Here is a 26,959-nt window from a genome sequence, read left to right as displayed (position 1 = left end):
AACAGAGCATAGTTCACTCTTTCATCCTCCAGGACGCTGCTGAAGATAAGCTGCATCTGATCAGTGTGCTCGCTACCGGGCTCCTCGTCGCAGTTTATACAACAATGGAACAGTGACATTCGAAGGGCGTGTGCGACTTTCGAATAACGGTGTGCGTATGTCAGTCGAAAATTGCAAGAAAGAAAGTTAAAGTCGACTGAAGACAAGGTTGTCTTCAAGAGAGAAGGAATAAAAAAAACTATGCTTAACAGGTACGGGTTCCTGGTTTAAGTGGGTGGGTTGAAGTTCATGGTTACGTACTATAATGAACAATACTGCTTTCCTTCTAACAGGGTTAATCGGAGAGATATGGAAGAGGCTTTTGGCCTGCAGTGGATGTAGGTGATAATTTTAGTACATGCAATATATTATAGAATGACATCAGCGATGGCGCACTGCGATGGCTCAGTGGTTATGGTGCTCGGCTGCTGGCAGAGACGTGGGTTCGATCCCGACCGCAGCGTTATCACATTTCGATGGAAACGAAATGCTAGAGGCCTGTGTACTATGCGACCTCAGTGCACGTTAAGGAACCCTAGGTGGTCGAAATTTCCGGAGCCTTTCACTACAGCTTTCCTCAGAGACTGAGCCGCTTTGGGACGTCGTTAAACTACCATAAACCATAAATCAGACTTCAGCTATAACACTCGATGAGCAACTAAGCTATCAGAACCTAACTTCATTTAATCAGATGGAAAAGTTCTGAGAGGGTGTACAGGGTTCTTGAAATGCAAGCGACAAAGCAGCAGCCCTCAAATAATATTCAATGACAGCATAAATCTTGGCCACAGGCATTTAAAATGCGCGTATTCAGGAGTGCAAAGGTTGTTGAGATCAAGTTACAGGTCATTAACATTTACAGCTAAAATATTTGTGCACCTAACTCACGCTTGACCGTTCAGCCCCCAAACGGTTTTGCGTCCCTGTATGTGGTTTATTGTATCAACGCTCTTCCTTATTTTTTATGCGCGGCTCTCCACTGCTGCTGCACATCTCCTGGCTACATCACGCACTGGACATGGTTTCACAGATGGCGACTGCTGCGCATGGAATGACTTGCGACAGTCGGGTTGTACGCCTGGAAGTTTTAGGCAGCCAACGCCAATCCGTTTTGGATTTATTTACGTGAGGTCAGGGGTTCTAGAATCGGACACCCGAACAGGTTTTGCAAAGCTTTTACCCTGTTACGACTGAGATATTCTTTCAGTTGAAGATACCCTGCAGCCATGCTGGGGTACAGTAAAAATTTGGTACCTCACTGCCGAAGACAGGCTCATGACAAGGCAGTTCGGTCGCGTCACTTCTTTGCAACTTCGGTGTCAGGATGTACATAAAGAAGGCGGGTTAACGAGGTCAATGAATGAGAAAAAAAGCGGGAGAGCAATGCGGAAAAATACGCAGAAGAAATCAAACGATGTCAAAACAAACAACCGTGGAAACTGCGCAGGTGATTTGTTCCATGCCCGAACTTGCAGGCTAAAAACAGCTGCCAAAGATGACACTAATATCCAAAGACTTATTTTGTTTACTGATGCTCAGTAAGCACAAATCCTTTTTACCTCAAGAGAAAAGTGAAGTTTTAGCTTGAAACCTATACGGTTTACAAAAGAAAAAAAAAAAAAACATGTTGCCATTTTTGCTTTCAAGAAGGTTTTGTTATCATGATCTGTTTGTCTCCTGGTCAGTGAGGATAACGCGCGAAACAAAATTGAAGCATACATAGCGTGATTCTGCTGATTTGAAGATTGTCCTGATATGGCGGGTGCTAATATCGCTGAAATAACACGCCTGCACGTACGAAAATAGCAGTCGTTATCGGAGGGCTTGAGGGGAAAAATCTTCAGGGGCTGGCGATGACTACGCCTCTTTGTCCAGGTGTACGGCAACGGTAAAATTTTCAAACCTTATTGCATGTTTTTATCAAAACTTTAGAAACCTGTCATTGAAATAATTATCTCACCTGAGTGATTAATTTTTTTGCTAAACGTGATGGATGCAGTAAGATTCAGATTAGCTCGAAATGATTTAAGAACAAGAACCTAACATTCCTAAATTAAATCATAGTCGACAATGTTCACTGAATTGAAATAGAAATATTTCGAATGATCTTTCTGTCACATATACATGTGAATCGCTAACACTTCCGTCTGAGTTTCAAAAGAAAGAATCGCGTGCTCCTTTTTTTCCATTTGCATTATTGAGTAAAGCAGCTAATCCCCAAAACGCCAGTAATGCAATGCTACGGGATACTTGCTCGAACCGCAAAAAAATTAGCAACGAAAACCACAACGAAAAGCTTTCAACAAGTTCTGAGCACAGCATGATGCATGCGATCAGATCAAATCAGTTTATTATATGGCCTCCGCGGTGGCTCAGTGGTTATCACACTCGGTTGCTGACCCAAAAGGGTCGGGTTCGATCCCGGCCGCAGCGGTCGAATTTCCATGGAGGCGAAATTCTAGAGTCCCGTGTACTGTGCGATGTCAGTGCACGTTAAAGAACCTCAGGTGGTCGAAATTTCCGGAACCCATTCGCTACTGCGTCCCTCATAGCCTAACTCGCTTTGGGACGTTAAGCTCCAATAAACCAAATCAAACGAATCAAGTCAGTTTATTCTCTTAAATTGTATAGAAAAAGACTAGGGTCTTCTGGTTATTCTAAGCTCATAGTGCTTGTTAGTAGACCAGGCAGTACGTGAAACATCTTTTGAAGGTTACATGAAGCATTATAAAACCATAAAAACCACACAGCCTCAAAGAAAATGTATCTAACCCAAAAGGAATAAAAGCTGAGTTTCCCGCTAAGCGAATGAAAAGAAATGAGAACTTACATATTACAAAACAACATTGAACACCATTTCCTTACTTTCTTATCGCTTTTATATCATGGTCAACCAAACTAGATGAAAAGTTTTCAAAGTAATGCCATAGCCAATTCTGTCGCAGTGACAACAGTGAACAGACAACCATGATAAACCTAATAATTCTGCTTAACGTTTTATGCATGCTTAAAAATGGCATTAGAAGGCAGCAACGGCTGGGCAGTAAATCAGTAGCGGTGGTTGTTGCTGGTGGAACTAGAAATTGCTTCCCGGTGGCAGAAGCAGGGATAAACGCTACGGGCCCTAATCATTCCTGGGAGACTTCTGTATCTTAAATGTAATATTGTCCTACTCATGTGAGCAGCTATAAACATTTATAGTTGTCGCTGTCGCCATTTATTTGTGCTCTGTTTGAATATCACTATAATAGCAGAGAAAACTAGGAATCTTCCCCTTAAACACCCTTATCCCACTGTGGGATCCTGATGTCTGCCTTACAGTAATCTCCTCCTGATTCAAAGAATGTCGCGTGAACACAAACGTGGTTTATGGGTTATGAGGGTTCAACGTCCCAAAGCGGCCCAGGCTGTGAGGGACGCCGTAGTGAAGGACTCCGGAAATTTCGACCGTCTGGGGTTCTTTAACGTGCACTGACCTCGCACAGTACACAGGCCTCCAGAATTTCGTCTCCATCGAAATTCGGCCGCCGCGGCCGGGATCGAACCCGCGACTTTCAGGTAAGCAGCCGAGCGCTATAACCGCTGATCCACCGCGGCGGCTCTGAACACAAACGTGATATTGCTAGTTCCATCTTGTACATCTGCAGTGAAGTCCTAAATCTTTGCAAAGGTGGTATAGCAGCATAGCGGTTCATGCCCTTTGGTTACGTACGGCTGGTTGGCTGGGTCTCGCAATGATCTAAAATGGTTGGACACTTTCTCTTTCTCGTGGCTCCTAGAACCATGAGAGACTTCCTTTGTTGTTCGAGAGGGCAATGTTTCATGAGCGAAGAAGTCAACTACCTAATTGCTCAGGAGGTCTATGCGCTAAGGCAGTCATTGAAAGCAGGGTCTACATCTACTGCTTTGCAGTTGCTGTAACAAATGCAGAAAACCCTGACACGACCTTTCCGAGAGAAAACCACGCTCCAGTGCCGGCCTACTTTTGGGATTAGAACAAAGTAGTACTTTTCTACCAATATCGCGAGTACCACAGAAAGTAACATCGCACCGTAACAAGAGTCTGTCGGTCTAGAGCTGCCAATCGCCTGTGTCTTTACCCTCAAAACCAAATGTAGGTGTTGCCTGCGTACACTGACATGTCGACTACTTGAGATCTCCTCTTTATGTATTGGGTGTACCAGTTACGCTCACGAGAAAAAAACATCTCATGAAAAACTTCCAAAAGCTCACCTTGCGATACGGCCCTTTGCTAACTTGACGTGTCCCTTAGCCGCATTTAAATCGATCACAGATAAACACATAATAAAACGAAGAACGTGGTTTCGCTCAAGCCTTGTAGACGATTCAGTGAGCGCCTGTGAACGATACCATCATATACTTTCGAAACTGCAAGGAAAACTGCTTGTGTGGAAAGGTCATTACCAAGTGAATAGTCCATGTGACTTACCAAGACCAAGATACTGTCGTGAACACCAAAATTGGTAGGAGACACAATGATGCACGATAGAAGCAGTCTTACCTTGCTCTGGGAACTTTTCACACACGGAAAGTTCTGCCACAGATTAGACACATAGAATGTGACGCTTGTGACGATTGTGACGCTGTGACGATTGTGACCAAATACCAGAACAACGAATGACAATTTATACTGCGAGGGAATGTCACCAGCCTGTAACACGTGATGGAAAAGGATGAGAAGAGCCTTCCTGTGGTCGAGAGAGAAGTCAAGCAGCGTTTCGCTGGCTATGACATTTTGGCCAACTGCACATCGAGGTCCTAGCCTTCCGAGGCATGCTTGCAGTTACTAAGCGTTAACGGGGCGCCCATGGTAAACACGGACGAACAAGGCAGTACGAATAGAGAGAAATGGTTCCTCCTTGAATAGGTAACGGTTGTCGATGAACATGTGGAAAATTCTTGCCTAGAAAAAAAGAAAAGATGTGATCTCGGCATTTTATCTTACCTAACAAAAACATATGAAATTGTTCCAAGTCGTGTAACTTCCCTGTAGGCGTTTCGGAAAAGAAACGCGATTGACTTGGAGCATAGCTGAACACTTTTTATGAAGCCTTTAGCAACCGTAAGCAGTTTTTTATTTTCATATGAAAATAGTCAGGATTATAGCGCCAACTTAAAACACTTGCTTTGTAAACATTCAGTGCTTGATATCACTCACATATGCGCTGCTCAGTTGGCCAGTGGTAGTTTGCACTCCCAGGTGAACGCTGCGGAGCGTCTGGACGATAACGTACATACATAATGACTGAAGAAGTGGACAGACTTGCTGAGAAAAAAAAATGGTAATGCTAGAGTTCAATAACCTAAATAATAACAAAATCAATTTTCACTTATTCCATCGTCGAACCGTTGCTGCATTATGAGCTGCTCTGACTGCACTGCTTGCCGATAACTAAACCTTTTCACGTGCTTATCACGGGCGTGCCATGAACGGCAACTGTTTCAGACTTAAGTGCGCAGCTCCTCATTCACAGCGACGTTATCTAGCGCGTACCACTGTAGTGGGGTAAGCGATAGTGGTCCTGACTGTAGACACCTTTTTCGCGCTCCTTGCCACTGCCCCTTGGTTTCCATTTTAGATAGCCAGCTTGGCACATCTAGATAATTCTCTACAGCGCCCAGTGTTCAAATCACTGATAGCAGCGTTGACATCTATCTGCGCGATAGTGGCAACCGCACAATACCACCCATTGGACGGCGTTTGCACATGCGTCAATGGAGATAAGAATGACGTTGACAGAGACCAGAATAATCCAGTTCCTTGTCATCTGCTTTGTGCTGTGGGCACGGCAGTGACGCCAGAAGAGGCGAGAGCTTTACTTTGTTTTCGAAATGCTACCTTTCACGGCATATAGTTTGAGTGGCGAGTAAGTTTGCCAGACAAGCGCATTCTCTGCTTGTTTCAGGGGAGGGAGGGGAGAGGCGCTTGCGGGTGTTTAAAATAGCCGTTGTGAAAAGCGCAGACACTGCTGTGGACCTTAGCGCGGTCTTCATCCCCAGGCCTATTTTTGCTTTGAAGTGCACGTTCAAGTTAGGAAAGCAATGCAATGAGGCAAGATCTGTAGAATATAATTCCGTACTACTCATCGTGCATATGCGGTAAAAGCTACGAGCTATAGTAACAAAAGATTTACGTTGCAGGTCTTCTGAGCGAGGTCCATGCTCTTTAGCTGCACGAAGAGCATCGCAGGGCTGTGCACAAAGGAGAATACTTGAAAAATAAGTACTCTTTTATTATCACCGTGCAAGATACGTCGGCAACGCAATAAATAGAATACGGACTTTATTTAACACTGTAAACAATAAAGGAAAAGGTGGAAAGGGGGCGGGGGGCAGGCTTAGTAAGTAGCTTCTTCAGAAAAAAGCTATCCGTCACGTAGCAAATATACAGCCAATGCACACAACTATGCATTCTATTAGTACATATGAAATGAAATGAAATGTCTATTCGGCCATGTTTACAATATGCCCCCGGGGAGAGGCAAAATGAGGCAGACAAAGCATGCCTCCTGACGAGGCCAACACCCGGCAAACACATTAGGACAGAGGTGACAAGACTGCAAATCACATATGCAATAAAAAAAGAAAACTTTACAACAAAAGAATAGAATACTTTAAGGGAACCTGCCTAATCTCAAAGAGAAACAAAGAAAGACACTCCTGATATCTTAAAAAAGCAAACATGACACCGTTACGCCCGAACTATCTACCAGAAAAGTAAAGCACAACTAATACCAGCAAATTGAAAATCTTTTGCAAAATTGACAACAGACAATGGAGTACAAATATGCAATAAAGAGAGAAATCCACAACAGTGATAAGACAACAAAAACAGCAAAAAACAGTGCCAACCCACTCAAATAAACACAAAATTACAAAATAGGAAAAAAGAGCTTCAATTTCTTTTTAAAAGCAGTAGAACTCGTAGCTTCCTGAGCTATTTCCACTAAAGATGGGTGCGTATTACACAAAGCTGCAATTTGATTATGTACACTTTGCGTTCCATAATTTGTTCTGGATCTTATGGTAGATAGAGAAACCGTGCGCAGTTCGTATTTAATGTTTCTAGAAAGATACATGTTTCGGAAAGAAGTGAAATCCTCTTTAATTTTGTGAAAAATGTGAATCGCTAAACTAAAGTTGTAGGAGTTAAGGAAACTGTGTGCATGAAAAGTTTTGAAGAGATGGTACGTGTTGATCATATACGAGGTCTGTTAGAAAAGTATCCGACTTTATTTTTTTTTGCGAACACCTGATGAATATGAGACAAGCATCAGGCGACCTTGAACCTTCATGCTCATGCATGAATTTTTTCCCGCCTGCCGATCGCGTCAGTCGCTGGGAAGCAGCGTTTGAGTGAGGCAGTGTGCAGTGCTCTCGTCGGTTTTTTATTGCAAGGAAAATGGCGGAGTGAAAGGAGCAGCGCTACTGCAACAAATTTTGCCATAAACTTGGCGACAGCCGAGTGGAAACCATTCGAAATATTCAGACGGCTTTCGGTGAAGATGCTATGAGCAGCACACAGTTTAAGCAGTGTTACAATTGTTTTAAAGATGGCCGCACATCGGTGGAGAACGAGCCACGCTCCAATCGGCCATCAACATGCCAAAATGACCAGGTCATTGCCGAACTGAACGCTATTGAGGAAACTGAGGAAGAGGTGGACATGAGCAATTTCTCCGCACATTTCATTATCACCGAAGATTTGGCCATGGAGAGAGTTGCGGCGAAATTCGTGCCGAAGCTGCTCACGGTGGAGCAAAAGCAGCTTCGTGTTGAAGTCTCACAGGACATGCTGGATTCCGCAAACAGTGACCCCGACTTCATCAACATCATAATCGCTAGTGACGAGTCTTGGGTGTACAGGTACGACCCGGAAACCAGATCCCAGTCGTCAGAGTGGAAGCATTCCACGTCACCAAGACTTAAGAAGGCCTGCCAATTGCGCAGCAATGTGAAAGTGATGCTGACTGCTTTCTTTGACACCCTCTGTGTGGCAGACCACGAGTACGCACTCTACAGGGTCAAACAATGACCAAAAAGTACTACAGGGATGTCCTCCGTTGCCTACGTGATGCTGTGCGGCGCAAGAACCCGGAGCTGAGGTCAACAGGAAATTGGCGCACCCATCGCGCCAATGCTCCTGCACATTCCTCGCACTCGAATCAGATTTTTTGGTGAAAAACCAGACTCCTGTAGTTCAACAGACTCCTTACTGTCCTGATATGGCCCATGCGATTTCTGGCTGGTTCCCAAAATCAGAAGGCCATTGAAAGGAGCGCGATTTCAGACAAGGAAGAACATTATGGCTGCAACGACAGCTCAGCTAAACTCCATTCCGAAAAGGGCCTTTTCGGAATACTTCCCACAATGGCAGCACCGCTGGGAGAAGTGTGTGGAGTCCCAAGTAGACTACTTTAAAGATGACTAGGTTTGCAACGCTCCAGTTATGCAAGTTTTTTTTCAACGGCCAAAGGTCGGATACTTTTCTAACAGACCTCGTATATGAATTTAGATTACTACAGCTTATGTATTTTTCTACATCTGGAGCTAAAAACTTCCTACAAAATCTCGCGTCTTTGGGCTACAGAAGTGTAAATAATAAAACTCGGAACACTGAAGTATTTTAAATACCGCATTTCAGAACAAACTATAAGCTGCAATCATTGGCTCATAATCTACCTTACGTACTAAACAAATATAAAACACAGCCAATTTTAGTTATAAGAAGCTTATGACTTATTTTGCGCATATATAAATGAAAACTGCTAATCAATATGCATCATTGTAGCTTGCACTTTTCCATTTTGCCTTATGTGTTCTTAAGTTCAATGCTATTGTATTGACTGTCATTAATTTTTGTGTGTATTATAGTGTAATATGTAATGTCAGTGTCGATTGTGTCGCTTTTTCTTTACTGTAACGATTTTAATGCGAATCTCTTATGTTGTTTAGTGTACCTTTCATGTGTAAAGTATCAACTTGCTTTTTTTTCTTTCGCGTTCGCTACTGCCATGTAATGGTCCTCTGGGCGGGCATGTGCACAGCTTTTAGCCCAATGGGAGCAGCCAGATTTTTCTCGTGAATGAATTTATAGTTTATTGGTTGGTTTATTGGGGTTTAACGTCTCCAAGCGATCGACTCAGGCTATGAGGGACGCCGTAGTGAAGGGCTCCGGAAATTTCGACCACCTGGGGTTCTTCTTTAACGTGCCCTGACTTCGCACAGTACACGGGCCTCTAGAATTTCGCCTCCATCGAAATTCAGCCGCCGCGACCGGGATCGAACCCGCGTCTTTCGGGCCAGCAGCCGAGCGCCATAACCACTGAGCCACCGCGGCGGGTCGTGAATGAACTGCTTTGATTGATTGATTGAAATTGCAGCCGGCGCGCGTACTTATACAAAACCCCGTACTGACTTCAATGTTCCGAATAGGCCTCTCCATCCCTTCTACGCCATGTAATCGTGACTGCTTTAAGTGTCTCGCTCAGCAGAAAACACGGCATCGTCTTCGTCGGCGGTGGCGCGAGAGAAGAAATTCTTCACCGAAATCCCTGGGAGGTTGTGACGTCATCACAGCCTGCCCACTGTGGCAGGTGGCAGTTAACGACGGATCGCGATAGGGCGCTCGGGAGGAGCGATCTGGGTCTCACAAGCCCCACCGGTGAATGTATTTGAAACAGGCATCTGCCGGGGTAGCGGCGCATCATTAACCGCTTGCAGTACTGTTCCAGAAGTGGTATGAGGACTGCCAGCGATCTATGAATGTAAAGAACAGAATGACCAATTACTCATATATGGGCATAATCCTATTAACATTATCATCATCATCAGCCTGAGTACACCCACTGCAGGGCAAAGGCCTCTCCCATGTCTCTCCAATTAACCCTGTCCTTCGCCAGTTGCGACCACCGTATTCCCGCAAACTTCTTAATCTCATCCGCCCACCTAACTTTCTGCCGTACCCTGCTACACTTGCCGTCTCTTGGGATCCACTCCGTTACCCTTAAGGACCAGCGGTTATCCTGCCTTAAGATTTTTAACATTAACATTAACAATTAACATTATGGCGTTATACTATTAAGGCATACCTTAAGTGTGCCCCCCCCCCCCCCCTCCCTCTATATATCTTTTTTCTTTCCCCCTCCAAGAGCCGTTTTCTAGGCCGAGAAGCAGATGCTAACCACGGAAGAAACATGCGCGCATCGGCACAGGTGCCTCATTTGCATGATATAAGTATATTAGACTGCATGGCGGACGTTCGGTGCACGTGCTGATGGTACCTGCAGCGCACACCCGCGGCCCAGACAGCGTCTGCCATGTTGCGCTGGGTGTTCACGACGGCAGGTGAGCTCGCTGGAATGCGATAGTTCTGGCCTAGGCCGTGTGCCGCTGTAACGAAGAAACGGCTATAACGGTGTAATCGCGGAGCCCCTCCGACTTCAATATAATGAGGTTCAAGCGTATCTTGATTGTTCATTAAACAGAGAAAAGGGAGAAAATCGTTGCGGAAATCGCTGCTCTCATTCTCGCTGAAATGAGATACTCCTTGTGGCCCGAGTGTGGTGCATTTTTATCGAACAAAATGCCCTTCCAATGATAAAGTGGCTGAATGTCGAGAGTGGAAATTCAAGTTGAGCTTACTGCCCATGTTAGTTTTACGGCGGTTATACTGGAAATATGGAAAAGATGTACAGCGTTTGCGACGTTCAAGCTCAACTTTCACGTTGCGCACAATACCAGTCTGCCTATGGCGTCGTGGTGAACGCCGCTTCAGGCTGTTCCTCGGCGCAGTCAATCAAAGAGCTCAAGCACAGCGGTTGCGTGCATTGTGCGCTAGGTGAACCAAATTACTCAAGAAGTGTTCAGTGCACTATCGCGGTGGAAATAACGGATGATGCTCGTCTCATTCTAACGGCGTCTTTCCCTTACAAAAAAAGTTTTAGACAGTCTATAGAGTTTCTATAGACTTCTGTCTACAAAGTCTATAGACAAAAGTCCATAGGCAATACAAATGCCATAGACAGTCTATAGACAATATATAGACTTATGGCCATACACTTTTAGTAGACTTTTGTCTATAGACAGTCTTTAGACAATGAATAGACAAAAAGCAATATCCATAAGATATCAATAGAGTCAATGAGAAGTCTATAGACTGTCTATAGATCATTTTTATAAGGGTTGTAGCGTTGATGACGAATTTTCCACCGTTGGTTTCTTTCGCCAGCAGTTCGGTTATGCCCGACATCACCCAGGAGTATAAGCGGCACATTACTGCCACTGTGCCTCACCGGTTAGCTCTCTCTGCTGACAACTGCTTTCACTTTTGCGTAATGTTTTACCTCAGTGTGCCGCCGCCTGTGGACGACGCTGAAAGGATTTTTATAGCGCTATGTGTTAGTAGAAGTTTAGCAACCACGGAATCACCTCGCGCAAGTGCATGCGCCGCCGACGAAGAGGCAAACAGTGGAAGCACTAACGCGAACATGAGAAAGCGCATTTGCAGCGACTGGCCAGATCATTAGCCCGACCTGCACATTATGCTCCACCTTTTCGAGATGTATTCAATATACAGAGTGCTTAACCTAACATGAGCCAAGATTTAAAATATGCTCTTGATAGTAATCGCGAGAATCCATGGCGGTGACTGTGAGCATCCTGGACTGCTTATAGTTTCTATCGAAAATTAATTCTTGAAGTGCCCCAGATATGCGAAATTACAAAGGTGTTAGAACCTCAAGTGAAACACCTTCGAGTCTTACTTTCTAAAAGCCCTGTTTGCTGTGCACATTTTATCTCGCTTTGTACAAAGCGCGCGAAACGGTTGATGCGTTCGCGATAGTGGTCGCTAGCGTGCGCTGATAGCAACTGCAGCTCTCGTATCTAGGGCGCGCCACCGCCGAAGCTGCTCAGTGCTCGCCGCCTGGTGCGGGATACTGGAAGCGGGCTCTCATGCCGCGTGCGTTTTGATTTTCGCGCGCTTTGTTCTGGACGTTTCCTTCGCGCTGTTGCCGCAGTCGCGGCAAAACTGGCGCGATTTCGATTTTTTTTTTGAGTGTGTCTGCAACGTTCTGGTCCAAACTTGTGTAACCACAGCGCTAGGAAGGAACTAATCCCAAATAATTACTGATCCAAACAAGAAAAATAGAGAAAATTTTTAATAATTTCTTTATAAAATAGTATATATCTCCTTAGGTGGGCTAGGTGGCAACCAAAAGCAGCTTTAGCTTTGTTCTTGATGAGCGTCCCATTCTTTCTCCAAGCTTTGATCAAAGCTACGTAAAGCGCTAGGCCGGACGTGATTATCGTGACGGGCGTGGTGCGTCCTGCTAGTCATCTGAACCGTACCTGAGAAACGCGCAGTGTGGATTGACTTGTTAAGTGTCAGAATTAAATTAACAAGGAAGCTGTAGGCGCTGTTTAAGTATTTCGTCGGTGGCGTGTAAGCGCCACGCGTAATTATTTGACAGTTTTGGGCCCGATGTCTGAGTTTTATGTCACGTAGGTAGTACACTAAATGCCATTTTGATGGACATCTTTCCACTTCAGCGCGTTTTTCCCGCAGCCACGCAAAAACTGATAATGCCACTTTGCCGCTAAATCTGCTGCTAGGCACCACTTTTAATGCCTCAGTGAGCAGCGAGAGACGATACTCTTATAGATATGAGGTTGTGGCTAAAAAAAGAAAGGAATAACAGTGAATATATTCTCGTGAACAAGACTACCCAGAAGTTCACCGGCGTTGGCCGGTCGGTGGTGCTATTGTTAGAGCACGTTAGTGTGGAGAGGTGGGCAAGTTGGTACGTAGTTAAGAAAAAAAAAACAGCGGAACTCACAGTACGAAAAAAGAACAGAAGGAACAGCGCAACTCACGTGATGAAAATAGAACAGACGAAAAGGGTAACTCACGGGACAGTTGCGCTGTTTTCTTGTCTTAGAGCGCCCTACTGAGAGCTGCCAGTAACAGCTGCTCGGATCGGCTGTATCACTACCGAATGATATCGTATGACTGTAAACAGCCAACAAAATACCTAAAACATTTTTAGCCTTTTGGATAGTTTAGAATATACTTTGATCACCAGCATTTGTTGCGCTTGTTCGGTGATCATTAGCTTGTTTATCCTAATGCAAAGCGCAGAAGAACTTGCCTGCTATGGTGATATTACACTTTCTGTCCTGTCTCTCTCTTGTCCTCTTTAGTCAAGACAGCGTACAATGCAATAATGTACAAGAACTGGCTAGCTCAATTTATTGCCTTATTAGCATTACATCGTTTGTGTTGATGTAGCCGCATAATTTCCCAGGCGTTCATGCGAAAGACACACACAAAAAATAAAAAACAGATTCGGCGCCAGCTTTCTTGCTAACTATGGGCTTCGATATACTTGGACTTGGTGGATTCTGTTTCAAATTTAATAAACTCTGCTGTTTCCCAAACAGCAGCCTCCTGCAATGTGCACCTTGGGATGACCATCAGTGTCTTCAAACATCCCGGATAATTTTTTTGTTGTTGCTGTAAGGCGCAGCACAAATAAAATTATAATTTACTTAGATCTTGGGACGACATTACATTGCAGTGCTAGGGCAAAGAGGCGTGTTGAGGTTTCCACTCTCTTTTTCTTTTTCGGCGTCGCAGGCACGGGTCGGCGTATCCTCCAGGACGGCCGGCCGGAGTGTGTGCGGCCTTCCATCGAGGACTTCCCGGCCGACTTCTTCACCCAGGAGCAGCGGCGACAGGGGGGCGTGGTCATCCACTTCATCATCGTCATCTACCTCTGCGGCGTCCTGGGCTACATCTGCGACGACTACTTCGTCCCATCCCTGGAGATAATCGCTGAATGTGAGGCGGGCCCCTTACTCTGTATTCCACCATGTGCTAAGCCTTGAGATTCGCGAATGGCTGTTGAAACTGATAGCTCCATCATTGACCGATGGGTAATACTATAGGTGAATGTCGGGCTCGTCTGTATAGCTTATCGTTCGTCTTTCATGAATATCTTTTACTCGACCAGGGTGTGTTGCTGGGCAAGTTGGTTTGACATCCTGAACATGCAGCTCTGCATGTTCAGGATCTTTTACTCGACAGTTCTAGTGGACCAAACAGGCACTTTACCCATTTTGAACACGCTACGTTTCTTGCTTTTCACTATTAAGGCAGGAAGAGCAAAAATAAAGATTTCAACGCCAGAGCGCGTTGTCTTGAGTGAGCTGTCTGAAGCGAGACACCGAGCCACGACAGAGGGCTGGAGCAACAACTTCTTACCCCTGCCCCGGCAAATGCATGGTGGCACGGAAAATAAAAACACAAGCTAGAAAGACTCATGGGGAAACCGAGAGAAAGTAGCTGGCATTGCTATACCAGCCTCTCCTATATTCATGATAATAAGAGAAAAGCTTGCTTGCATTGCAAAATGCCGTTCACACACTTTGTTCGCGCTGGTACTGTAGGAACAGTACAAACTTTTGCAACCTCACACTCACTGTTTCTTTTTTTACCTGTCTTGTGATGTACTGAATACGATGCCCTATTTATACCCTATTTATATGCCCTATTTATATTTTTTCAGCTCTTAACGTTCCCAGCGATGTTGCCGGGGCGACATTCATGGCCATCGGCACCTCGGCACCTGAACTTTTCTCATCAATTATAGGTAAGACAGCTCGGCCATCCACAAGTCTCAGGGCTTGATTACCTTATCTTGCTTGTCTTAGGTGATACAGGATTAGCTGCGTTCGCATAAGTTGCGGTTGTTTAACGAACACTACGCAAGGTTACTTGCACTTTCACCACATGTCTAGCAATTTCGGACAAAAAATTTGAAAATTTGAAAATTGTAACACTGCTGTGGAAACATTGAAATTAATGGTCTATTCTTCTGATATGTCGCCAAATCTTTATTTTAAAGTGTTTCCATCGATCACACCGAGCAGTTAGGACTGCCATAGAAAACCAATTTGGAACGTTTTTGACGATAGCAAAAACCTTCCCTGAAAAAAAAAAACCAGACTACCATCGCGCGATATGCGGATATATTGATTGTTATAGTGAAATTCTACATTATATAAAAAAACTGCGCTCATAAAAGGTTTCCCGCTCAAAAATGATTCTGTCCGGAATTGCTGGGTATGAGAGCGACAGACAGACATCACTCGTAAGTGAAATGAGACTTTCGTTGCTGCACACCATTTTACAGCAAAATGATAAACCGCATGCCAGTGTAAAATGAAATCGGATAAACAGCCAGGTTCTCCTACGTAGTGAAGTGCTCGCTGTAGCTGCGCCGCGCGGTCTACTTCTGGTCCTCAAGTGGGGGTCACAAGGTTTACCTCACTTCATCGTTGACCACTGTGCCGATGCAGGTGCTTTCATAACGGAAGGCGACATCGGGCTCGGCACCATTGTCGGTTCCGCTGTCTTCAACATCCTCGGTGTCACCGGGGTGGCTGGTCTTGCGGTGTGGAAAAACGTAAGCGATCGCACTGCTCTCTGTCCGCTATTTTGATCTGGGTTAGCCTGTTCGAACAACTTTGTGTAATTATTCAGTATGACGATAACCATATACTAGGGATGCGCGTAATCTGCCTCAGTGACAGCCAACGGAAGAGCCCACCTGTTCTACTCATGACCCTGTAAAGTAGTAGTGAATGTTTACGCATGCTTTCCACAAACCCTTAAACTCCCAGGGCGTTATTATGTGCTGGAACATATTTGTAGGTTCCATCGACAAATATTCTGCCATTGCGAGCTGTGTTGAAAAGGTTTGTTATGTTCGACGTTCTTAAATGTAAGGCATGTCTAAACTGCTCTGACGACTTCCTCCTCGAAGTCGTGCGATTTGCAAGCGTTTTAGCTTGGTCAGGGAAGTATGCTATTAGTTTTAACTGCTATTTACCCGATCTGCTTACATTTGATGGAAAAGAATGAGATGCATCTAAACCATTATTTCGTGTCTATATCCTGATCCAGGATGTACCCATCGACTGGTTTCCCATCACTCGAGACTGTGTCATGTACGCCATCACAGTACTGGCCCTCATTGGCGTCATCAGCAACAATATTGTTGAATGGCAAGTACACACAGTTTATTTGATAATGATCACATGATACTAAATGGTGTTATAAAACAGAGAAATGCAACTAGGAACAGCGTTTAGCAGAAAGGTTTCGACTCACTTACGTCTTAGCATGAAATTGAAGTGTATCTTTTGGTGACATTAGCTGCACTGATGACCACACAATAGCCTTGATAACCGTGGCTTGGCTCAAGACATTACGCAATGATAACTGGCCACTGGATCAAAAATTCTTTACTTTCACCTTTTTTTTTTCGCGGCGTATGCTCTAGAAATCTATCGGGGCAATGCTATATACGTTCTAAGCGACGATATCTTGGATTCGCAGCGACCTGTACTATGTTCTGGGGAGCGAGGTTTTCAGGTAAAGACATGGAGGGTGATGCTTTCTGGCTGGTGCAGAGGCATCGGACGCTCAGAATGAGGGGAAAAAAAAGTGGGATAAAGCGAGGAGGGGAGGGGGGGGGTGAGTTTAAGTGAAAGAGAACGTTAAAATGTGGCTGAAATCCTTGTGCGAATAAAAACACATAGCCGCCGAAAAAGATCACATGCCTTTACAACTGCTGAGCTACTTATGGCCGGGGCGAGCACTTGGATACCTACTGTAGTCGTATCACTGGACTTTTTTCCTACCGTGTAGGCACATTGATTACCACACTCCGATGTCGACCGGTTCGACGGTTTAATTCCCAGGCCTCGGCGGCGAAATGCGGAAATGCTTGCGTGGGGAGATGCGGCGCACATTAAAGAACCCCGGCTGAATTAATCATGCAGTTTCACTACTACTTATTTTATAACAGTCAATGATGAAGTTTTGGCATGTAAAAAAATCCATCAGTGTTAATCAAGGTGATTTCTTCCTTCACATCAGTGTTTCACGCAGATCCGCTTGCATTAAGTCTCTACTGATAACCTACTTTTGACAACAGAAATTTCGTGAGCCATATGCCTCTGCCCCCAAGTTTATGGTTCCTTTGGTGGCACCAACGTGTAAACTTTTCGTGGCTTCGAAAATCGGTAGAGTAGAAATGTCTAGAATATGCGCAAATGAAAATCATAAAACAACCATGGAGTAAGCATGCTAAGCCCGCGATCGTCATACGCGTACCATGGGCTTCAGTCTCGTATTTAAGTGTTGCCTTAATGCCCTGTAATGAGCAGGTTATGCTTAGTTGTGCGTTCGTTTTCCTTCAAAATCATTGCGCTTCTTTAGCTATGCAGATGTTGTACTCCTGCAAAGCGCCTATCTCATTTGTTTAATCTTTTAGCAGGAATAAGTGCATGAACTTATGGAGGGCCACGAAGGTAGAAAACGCTGCATTTTTTGCACAGTGAATATGTTATGCGCTTTCCTTGTTAGCGCCTTGAAGAAAGCTTTTCTCTTCTCTGATCAAAGCCGAGGTCTTCTTCAACGTTGACGTTTTCTGCCTCCATTTTTCCCCTCCAATCTCGACGTCTACACGCAGGTACGAGGCCCTCATTCTGATCGTCTTGTTCATGGCTTACATCGCGGTGCTGTTCTTCAACGCACGCATCGAGTACCTCGCGCTTCTCCAGGTACGCGAGGCATGGCTTCGTGCCGCAGTGTACCGACACGCCGGAGAACGTATCGGACCGGGCATGATACCCTGCCCCGACGAATCCTGCATCGACGACCTCTACCACTACCACTTCTACATTTGGTACATTAAGGCAGGTCCCCGCCGACCCTCGCATGACTGCAGACGACGACCGCAGCCGTGTGCTGGTCGGACGACGCCGGGCTCGGTTCCCGTCGTCTGCTCGTGGTCTGCGTCTCGGAGAGGCGCTGTGTGACTAACCCTTATTGTGCTAATTTCCTGTGGTGTGGTAGAGAGCCGTAGCTTCGCATTGTCTCCTGAGAATTATTTGCATGAGAGCCTTACGCCTAACTTGTTTTGTTTCTGTCGCATGCCAGAATAACGAAACTAACTCGCCGCAGCAGCTTAGTTGCTTCAATGCCAGCCTGAAAACTGCAGGTTTGGTTGTTGGTCACACCGATTGTATTTGCACAGGTGTAAATTGAAGGCAAAGAGAGAAATTTATAAAGATTGAAATAACGGTGGTGTCTATCCGCTGTAGAATAAGCCTGCACGAGAAATATTTTCAGGGGCTGTACTATATCCTGTCTTGACAAAGAAACAGCTTGTTCTTACGCGCTAACTCCAGCTTTCCCGTGAGTATTCCCCATCACGTACCAGTTTACGACTGAATGCTGATCGAATGAGTGATTTCGGGTATTGCCGAGTTAGTCGCAAAAATTAGCGAGCTTTTAGGATACGTCAAGGGACAAATTTTTTTTCGTAACGCCGTGCAAACTAAAACGTATGCCACAGGAGGGGGTCTTTTATAACTGCTAGACAGTGAGCGTAGGTTGTTTTGCTGTTAGAATGCTGACCGCTCCATTAAAACTACTTGGGCATCTTTGCATTACATTAGCGCTTAATGAGAGCCGTGTTCACCTTACTTTATCGGATCAACACTGCATAAGGAAGTTTAGAAGCAGATATGATCACTTCAGTAGGTATTTATCTTGGGATTTTTTACAAGTTCCAACAATGTACTGAGATGTTAAAATCGAAAGGAACCATCACTCTTGCCCTATGTAAAACTGGCCTAATGTAATTTAGAGAAGAAAAACGTCGTTAAAGAAAGCTGCACATTACCGGAAAGGAGGAGAATTAATTTGGGTCTCGCCAAGTCACCGCTGAGTGCACTGGTGGATAACAGGATTATTTTTTATTTTGCCTTTGCATAGGGCCGCCCAACTCTCAAGCAAACTTTGTGACCTGGGTGTTCCACATAGTGACCTTCATTTTTATTTGGGCTAGCAGATATTATTCTTGTTATATGCATATTGCAGGAGCAAAAACTGCACAGTAATTGTACTGCAGGAATAATCTACAGTTAAATTTGTATTTCACACTAGCACTGCGGAAATTTAGCACCAGGAAACACCTAATTTCTCAAGCTCTTGTGCCAACTGTGGCTCAGTTATTGCGAGGTTTTTCGTCGTTGTCATGTCGTTGGCTGGACAAATCCACCTGCATGCCGCAAGTTCATATACCCCAAGATCCGCCTGCATTTCTCAAGAACGAGATGAGCCCGACCTGCACTGATTTGCATCTAAGTATACATGCATGTCGTCGAATAATCCTGTGTTGCTATCGTGAACTATCCCAAAAGCAAATACGCCGATTTAATCTTCGAAAATGAGGTCGGGGTAAGGTGAAAGGCTCGGTTATAGCCACTGAGAGCCTTCGTTTTGCAAGGTCTGAACTAGAAGCATCAACATGCATGTGCTACGTGCATAGGCAGGCTCCTTTGCATGCTTCAGTAACTAACGTTTAATGTAGTTGAAACATTGTGTAGACAGCATGGTGTCTTTTATCATGTTGGTGGCGAAGTCCCTCTCGCTGGAAAACATTGCGCTTGGTCTGCCGCATGACAGGCTAAACACATGTGCGAGGCTGGGCAATGAATAGTTATATGGTTGTTAGTGCTGTGAGAAATATTTTTTGGCTTTGTACTTGATCCCACGATTCTTAAAAAAATTCGAATTGTATGTGGTGTCCGCGCTGGCATGCAGCACGAACGAAATCGACACTTTGTACGTTCTTACTGGCTAACACCATGTGGTTACCCTGTGATAATAATGTGGAATGCACGAACCCTGAGAAGTGTTCAGCGAAGCTGCTAGCCAAATGGGTGGACTCATTCGGCTATGACGTATGTGTACTGCACCGGGCTCCCGCAAGCGTCAGTGAATTAAAAGACAAAGAGAATATAGAGAAGAAATAAAGCGCAGCCGATCATGAAGTTAGGCTAGTTAGTTCCTTATAAGAGAACAAGCGGGACGAAGGAATGCAGCCAACATGGGAGCTCATGTCTTGTATGCATCTCTTCGTTCTGCTTTCTCCGGCTAATTTATGCGAAAAGATATGTGATGACATAGTGTCGTAATTACTGAATATTGAAAGTTTAAACTCATAAGGTGGTGCTGTATTTTGCTGTTGCTTAGGCTTTAGGAGGCGTTATTTAAATCTAGCGTCTTTTCTCAGTGGATACTCATTCCGAATACTAATACACAAGAGCCGCGAGCGGGAAAGCGAGCACAGATACTTCGGCACTCGGACAGGGAATTAGGCGTACACGACTTTGCCTTTTAATCTACTGCGTTTCGCCGCAGGTGCGCACAGAGGATCAGATTAATAAAGTGTCAATAAAAGCAAAGAAGGTCCAAGGTTTTTTGGTGAAGAAATAGGAAACAATCATAGAAGTCATGAACCACAGAGAAGTTATGGAGACATTTTATGCTTCTTATCATGCACAGACATTTTCAGCATTCAGTGTCCCGAAAGATAGCTTTAGCGAATGGTTCCGGAAAAAGTCGGTTGGCGATGGAAAGCTTTCCGCATGTTAACGTCGATATATGAAACTGCGGCATGCTACATTCTTCGCGAAGTTAACGTCCAACCTACCCCCAAATAAGCTTATGCCTTTGATATTGTTATCACGTGGAGTGCATACTACGGTATCTGCCGCCGCGGTGGCTCAGTGGCTATGGTGCTCGGCTGCTGGCCCGAAAGACGCGGGTTCGATCCCGGCCGCGGCGGCTGAATTTCTTTGGAGGAGAAATTCGAGGCCCGTGTACTGTGCGATGTCAGTGCACGTTAAAGAACCCCAGGTGGTCGAAATTTCCGGAGCCCTCCACTACGGCGTCCCTCATAGCCTTAGTCGCTTTGGGACGTTAAACCCCATAAACCAAACCAACCATACTACGGTATCTGCAGTTCAGTCTTTCAAAGGCTATACCTTGCACTGCAACGCTGAGACCATTGGCCACTTTTTACTGCGTAGACAACGGTACAGTTGATTCTAAGGCACTGTGAACAGTTACATCACCTGCCAACGCTTCCGAAAAAGAAAGAAACCTGCAAGCGCCAGATTCCTGTACCAAGCAGCTTAGTGTTGAGAAACATCTGGCATACATTTACCTTTAACATGAGGGCGTACAAAAGAATTGCAAGCGTGCATTCTTGCACTGTTTTCAAGACGTTCAGTGTCGGCGCCAAACTTTGCCAGGGCCATGAAACCTATGCTCGCAATAAGGGGTAGTTAAAACAAATCTGTACACTGCACTTTCTTGCCGGGATATGTTGTTAAAAAATGTCTGTTCTTCCAGAATTTGTTTGTTCCTGTCAGTAGTCGTTGCTGCTGCACCTGAGCTCGCATCTTAACGTGCTTTGTCGAAAATCGCAGCACCTTATAGTGATAGGACCGCCGACACAGCTATGAAAGCGGGACAACGGAAATCTTCGTATCATGTGCGAAAGCCATCCACCTCACAATCAGAACAGTCGCAGGGGGTTGGTGAGATGGTTTGCAACATCGGGTAAGGTCTCTTCTTTGTAGGGTTCTGGGATATGAGCAGAGTATAGAAAGCTGCTTTGTATAACAAGGGACGCGGAAATTGACCTGCCTACTTTTGTCACATGCCGTACCCTGACTATAGTTAGTCGCTGGAGTGGCGCAGTTGCCTTGAAACGCATGCCGCTCTCTCAATGCCGGCAGGTGGAGGCCCTCAGGAAGAAGTGGTTCCCAGGCACTGTTGGTCAGCCTCCACCAAAGAGCTTCCGTAAGTCGGGCATCGAGGAGGCCACTCCGCTGCTCGCCGGTGCAGCCGACGAAGAAGCGGCGCAGAAGGAGTGCTCCGGCGGAAATCTGTCCAGGCGGGGCTCGACCATGTCTAATGGCCAAGAGAGGCTGCGCCGGGACAGCGTGCTCATATCTGAGAGTGGTGGGTATTCATATGTTCTAGAAGCACATGACACGCAGGCTTCAGTTGTGTGGCTTACGTTGATAATGACTGCCATCTACGCTCGATAGCTTTTGTTTTTTCAAGAATGTTAACAAGAATACACCGGGTGGAATGCATGACTAACAAAGAAATGATTGCTTTAAGCATACACTTCTACGCAGCGCTAAAAAGAAAAGACAAGTAACTTTATTCTGCACCGTAGCCGCTCAGCTGAGCTCGGTTAGATACTAATTTGCCATATCTTCGGTATTGATTTCCTCGAGTACATTATGGCACACACCATACCTGCTTTGTGCTCGTGATCAATTCGACCACGCCCTGCCATCTGCAGGCCGTACTGGTTAATGCAGTAGGCAGAAAGATTGCTTTAATCTCAAGGGTTACCGTGTTATAACAAACTGTTCTCTCGTCAGAAACTTCATGTGACCACACGCTTTCCTCCTGGTTGAAAGAGAAATAAGAGAAGCTCATTGTCAGGAGTGTGAAATTAAAAAAAAAAAGATCGTAATTGTACGGTTGCACTGATCACGACGTTATCTTCAAATGACGTCAAATGTGTAGTTTTTGCTCCTCTGAACAAAAAAATGTGTTTGTGAGGAAAAGAGAGAGAAATGGGAACCCGTGACAGACTTCTGCAGGTCAGTCCTTGGAAATTTGAGCTTAGGAGACTTCGTAGGTTATCACAGCCAGGCAACAGGTACTCGTACTTACTACTAACTCCTTCGGCATCGATAACCGGGTAATGCTGATAGCCGAACACAAAGAGCAAGGATCTAGTTCTTTCTCCCCATATATCGCAGTCTTTAGCGGAGCAAAAAAACACCGGGAAAGTTTTCGCGGTATTTTAAGCCTTGGGCGTTGTCAACTTTCTGATAAAATCAGTTTTGCCGCATATTTGGAACTTTATAGATTAATTAGGCAAAACTGCTTATACTTGCGGGAACTGATTGCCCATGTTCCGCTGGCGTCTACTAACGATAATTTTTTCATGCTTTGCTCAGTTCGTGCCAGCCACCCTGTACAAATTCGTATGCGTGTGCGTGTAACCATACATAGGTTTTGTACCCGTTTGAAGTGCACCTTGCACTGTCTTGTTCTAGCATGAAAGGAAGCGAGGACCTAGCACGAAGGAACCAAATTTTGTAAACTTCTATCTCGAACTTGATGTACTATGAAGCTGACCAGTGTGCAAGAATATATTGGAAATGTATAAAATATATTGTTCGATGTTGTCGTAGGTTAAGTAAGGGTGAACCGATCACTTTCACAGACTAGACGTCTTTCTGCGCTTTTACAAATATTTATTTGAGACAGCCTGGATTCAGGCTTAAGATGCAAGGACTATTAACAGTCTTTTCGACTGATTTATACAGCATTCATAAGAGATGGAAAATATTAATAAACAGCAGAAAATTTTAGCATTGTATGGATATTGCGCGCGGTAGGAATACGAGGGGCGTTCAATAAAGATTTCCCCTGACTCACTTCTACTTATTGCAGGGTGCTGAAACTGCGCATGTGTAATGACTTAAGTCCCTATAGGTCACGCGCCAATGTGCAACTCTCAACGAATAACGGTCTTCCTTTCACAGATGCTGAAGTGGTGTGAGGTGTGATAATGGATGCAGTGGAATACAGAGCAGTAATCAAGTTCCTGTACTTGAAAGGCCGCACTCCAAGGGAGACGTTCGATCAGACAAAACAGGTTTATGGGGAGGATTCCCCATTATATGATGTAGTAATGAACTGGCATTGTCCATTCTAATGTGGTCGGATTTCGGTGGAAACGGCTCCGATTGCAGGGCGACCTCACTCCGCTATCGATGAACACGCTATCTAGCCAGTGGAGGCCGCCATTATAGAAAATCGCCGCGTAACCGTTCGAGACCTAGCCCGAAATATCAAAATTAGTGTGCGGTCCGTGGAAAAAATCATTCAGAACCATCTTCACATGCGTAAGGTATCCGCTCGCTGGGTTCCCCGGCTGCTCACACCTTTCCGAAAGCAGGAACGAGCCGAATGCTCCCAGGCTCTTTTGACCATGTGCCATGGAAACCAGGAGGACTTTTTCAACAGACTGATTGCACAGTATGAAAGCTGAGTCCATTACTATGATCCGGAGACTAAAGTCCAGTCGGTGCAATCGAAACACTTGGGCTCACCGCCTCCAAAGAAGGCACGCGCCCAGCCCTAGGCGGGCAAGGTCATACTCAGTCTTTTGGGACCAGCACGGAGTAGTCTTGGTGGATTTGCTAGCGAAAGGTGCCACGATTACTGGGGCATACTAAGATTTACTGCGGCAAAAATTGCGGGAGGCCATCAAAAGCAAGAGACGTGGCATGCTCACCAAAGGTGTCCGCCTTCTGCAAGACAGTGCCTCAGTTCACAACTCTCATGTTGCCCAGATGGAAGCACGCTGCTGCGGCTTTGAAATTCTACCGCATCCACTTTATGCACCCGACCTCGCACCATCGGACTGCCAGCTCTTTCTAAGAATGAAGTCATATTTGAAGGGCAAGCATTTTCCAGATGATGAGACTGATTTCTGAAGTCACAACATGGTTTTTGGAGCTACCTGTTGACTTCTACAAGCGAGGTGTTTACAGTTTCATAAAAAAATGGGAGAAGTGTGTGTCCCTGGGTGGCACCTATGTAGAGAAGGACTAATAAATCTGCAAAGTTTAGTTGCTCTCCGTCCAAAGGAAGTTAGTCAGGGGAAATCTTTATTGAACGACCCTCGTAGCAAACAACTCTTTAACCAGACTGACGTGTCGCTTATACCCTGAGCGCATCAGTGGGCATGCTCTTCCTGTAGTGCTCTTCAATATCCCCTTCCTATCCTTTAATCCTTATAGCCCCATTCTTCAATGCAGAGTAGCCAACCGGTCATTCTTTGCTGATTAGGCCCACTCTTGCTTTTATCTCGCTATTCGGAAGCAATGCTGAAACCTTGCGAAGACATGAAGTAGTAGTCCTTTGGCCATCTTTTCCCTTTTCTATGCCTATGGTAACAAGCCGTAACGTACGTCCTCGTTAACTTCTCAGCATTTATTGTATTTCAATCAAGCGGAAGCCATTAATGCCTCATCGTTGTAAGCAGAAGTTGTCGACAGAAGTGTTACGCTTTTCAATTGGTCGAAATGGTCGTGATGTCAGAGTGCGCGAATTTCAAACGGGGCCAATTGTGCTTTGGGGCCAATTGTACTTTGGCTAGTAACCATGCAACCAATTACAGGGACTGTATAGTGATGATCCAAGTAAGTGGGACTGAGTTTAGTTAATTAGTTCCTTAACCAATTAGCCTAACTGACCTTTCTAGTCAGAGCAGATAAATAAATAAAACCGAGTAGGAAACTGGTCGAGTTGCGGAATCGAATCAGGGTCTCCAGAGTGCAAGACGAGCACGCTAACCACTCCGCCATGCCAGCTCGATGGTTTAGAATGAATAAAGGTGCGTCTAGTGAATAAAGTGTCTTCTTTCACTCCAATCTACCTCCCTTCCCGTTACAGTGAGATTCAGGGGTCCACCGAGATATGCGAGACAGATACATTTCCTTTCCTCAAAAACCAATTTACAGACGAGCAAGGCGTAGAGCCGAACGGGCGATGGCGTTCTGTGGACTCTCTGGCAGCGTTGCAAGACGTTGTCGCGTTCCACTCTTAGAGGCGAAGCTGAACATCTTAACCACACATCAATGACACAAGCGGTAACACCGCGCTTAAGGCTTTCGCCTCACCGCACTTTAGGTCAACAAAGTGCCCCCCTGGAATTTTAGTTGTGCATTCATAGGTTAAGAATTTTAAACTGAGAGCGTTTGCTCCATAAAGGGAGTCAGAAGCAGGGCGCTAGTCATGTGGTGCCTATCTCACAACCTCTCCACCTTCCACCGTGGCCGCAGTGTGCAAGTTGATCGAGCAGGAGGAGCACCGAAGCCTGTGGTCAATGCCGTCCGAGGGCTCGGTCGGCCAGATCCTGTGGGTGCTGTTCTGGCCCGCGCAGTTCCTGCTGCACTTCACGGTGCCGGACTGCCGGCGGCCCTCCCTGCGCAAGTGGTTTCCGCTCACCTTTGCACTCGCTGTGGTGTGGATCGGAGCCGTGTCGTACGTGGCTGTCTGGATGGTCACCATCATCGGCTTCACCATCGGCATCCCGGACTCGGTGGCCGGCATCACCCTGCTCGCCGCCGGCACCAGCATCCCGGAGGTCTTCTCCAGCGTCATTGTGGCGCGGAACGGTGAGTGGGAGTCAAGTAATTGTGTCCTTGACTGCGTCTTCGAAATGAGGGCAGAATTTCTCATTAAGTAAAAGAAAAACTAAGCACAGGTGAGGCAGCTGCACGCCTTCTGCTTTGATATTATTTTTGCTTTTTGAATGTTGCCCCCCTGCTTGGTCTCTATGACTGCAGTATGTGTAAATAAATATTGAAAAGAGTATCCTATTGTATGTGTAAACTTAACAATATCATTGCCCTCTGTTTGGTTTTCTTTTTTGTTTGTTGCCGGAACGCTGGATTTGCGTAGTCTTTGATATTATTTTTGCTTTTTGAATGTTGCCCCCCTGCTTGGTCTCTATGACTGCAGTATGTGTAAATAAAAAAAATATTTATCAGAAAAGAAGTGCTATTAATAGCATTAAGGAAAAAACGTAAAAAAAAACGTTGAGCAGGCTTGCAACTCTATTAATATATTAATATGTACGGATGTATAAACTGCGTAGAAATTAACACATTTCGCGGGAAATACAAGAATAGTGCTTCTGGGCAATTACTCAAAATATGCTTGGCTTTATGTTTTACTCACATTGCGGCCGTGAAGACCCCAGGACGCTTTGGCTTTGCTTGAAAGGTTTCTCTGTCTTGGTGGTGGTATGTGGGGTTTAACGTCCCAAAGCTGTACATGACTTAGAGAGACGCTGTAGTGGAAAATTCCGGATTAACTTACACCACCTGGGGACTTTAACTTGCACTTACATCGCACAGCACA

The 26,959-nt window shown here is 45.3% G+C and overlaps 1 protein-coding gene across 1 annotated transcript in view; it reads left to right on the top strand.

Annotated features, from left to right (window-relative positions):
* Nucleotides 1-26,959, top strand: part of LOC149343220 (sodium/potassium/calcium exchanger 5-like) — a 30,876-nt gene that overhangs the window by 1,615 nt on the left and 2,302 nt on the right. Inside the window, exons 2-8 of the mRNA XM_089545768.1 lie at nt 13,700-13,903; nt 14,631-14,714; nt 15,424-15,530; nt 16,031-16,131; nt 17,604-17,694; nt 21,730-21,955; nt 25,876-26,211. Coding sequence (XP_089401894.1) covers nt 13,700-13,903; nt 14,631-14,714; nt 15,424-15,530; nt 16,031-16,131; nt 17,604-17,694; nt 21,730-21,955; nt 25,876-26,211 — 1,149 coding nt within the window. The remainder of the gene's footprint in view (nt 1-13,699; nt 13,904-14,630; nt 14,715-15,423; nt 15,531-16,030; nt 16,132-17,603; nt 17,695-21,729; nt 21,956-25,875; nt 26,212-26,959) is intronic.

Source organism: Amblyomma mixtum, chromosome 5, assembly GCF_055824585.1.
Source record: "Amblyomma mixtum isolate Tamu chromosome 5, ASM5582458v1, whole genome shotgun sequence".
NCBI lineage: Eukaryota > Metazoa > Arthropoda > Arachnida > Ixodida > Ixodidae > Amblyomma > Amblyomma mixtum.
This window is presented reverse-complemented; position numbering and strand designations above follow the sequence as displayed.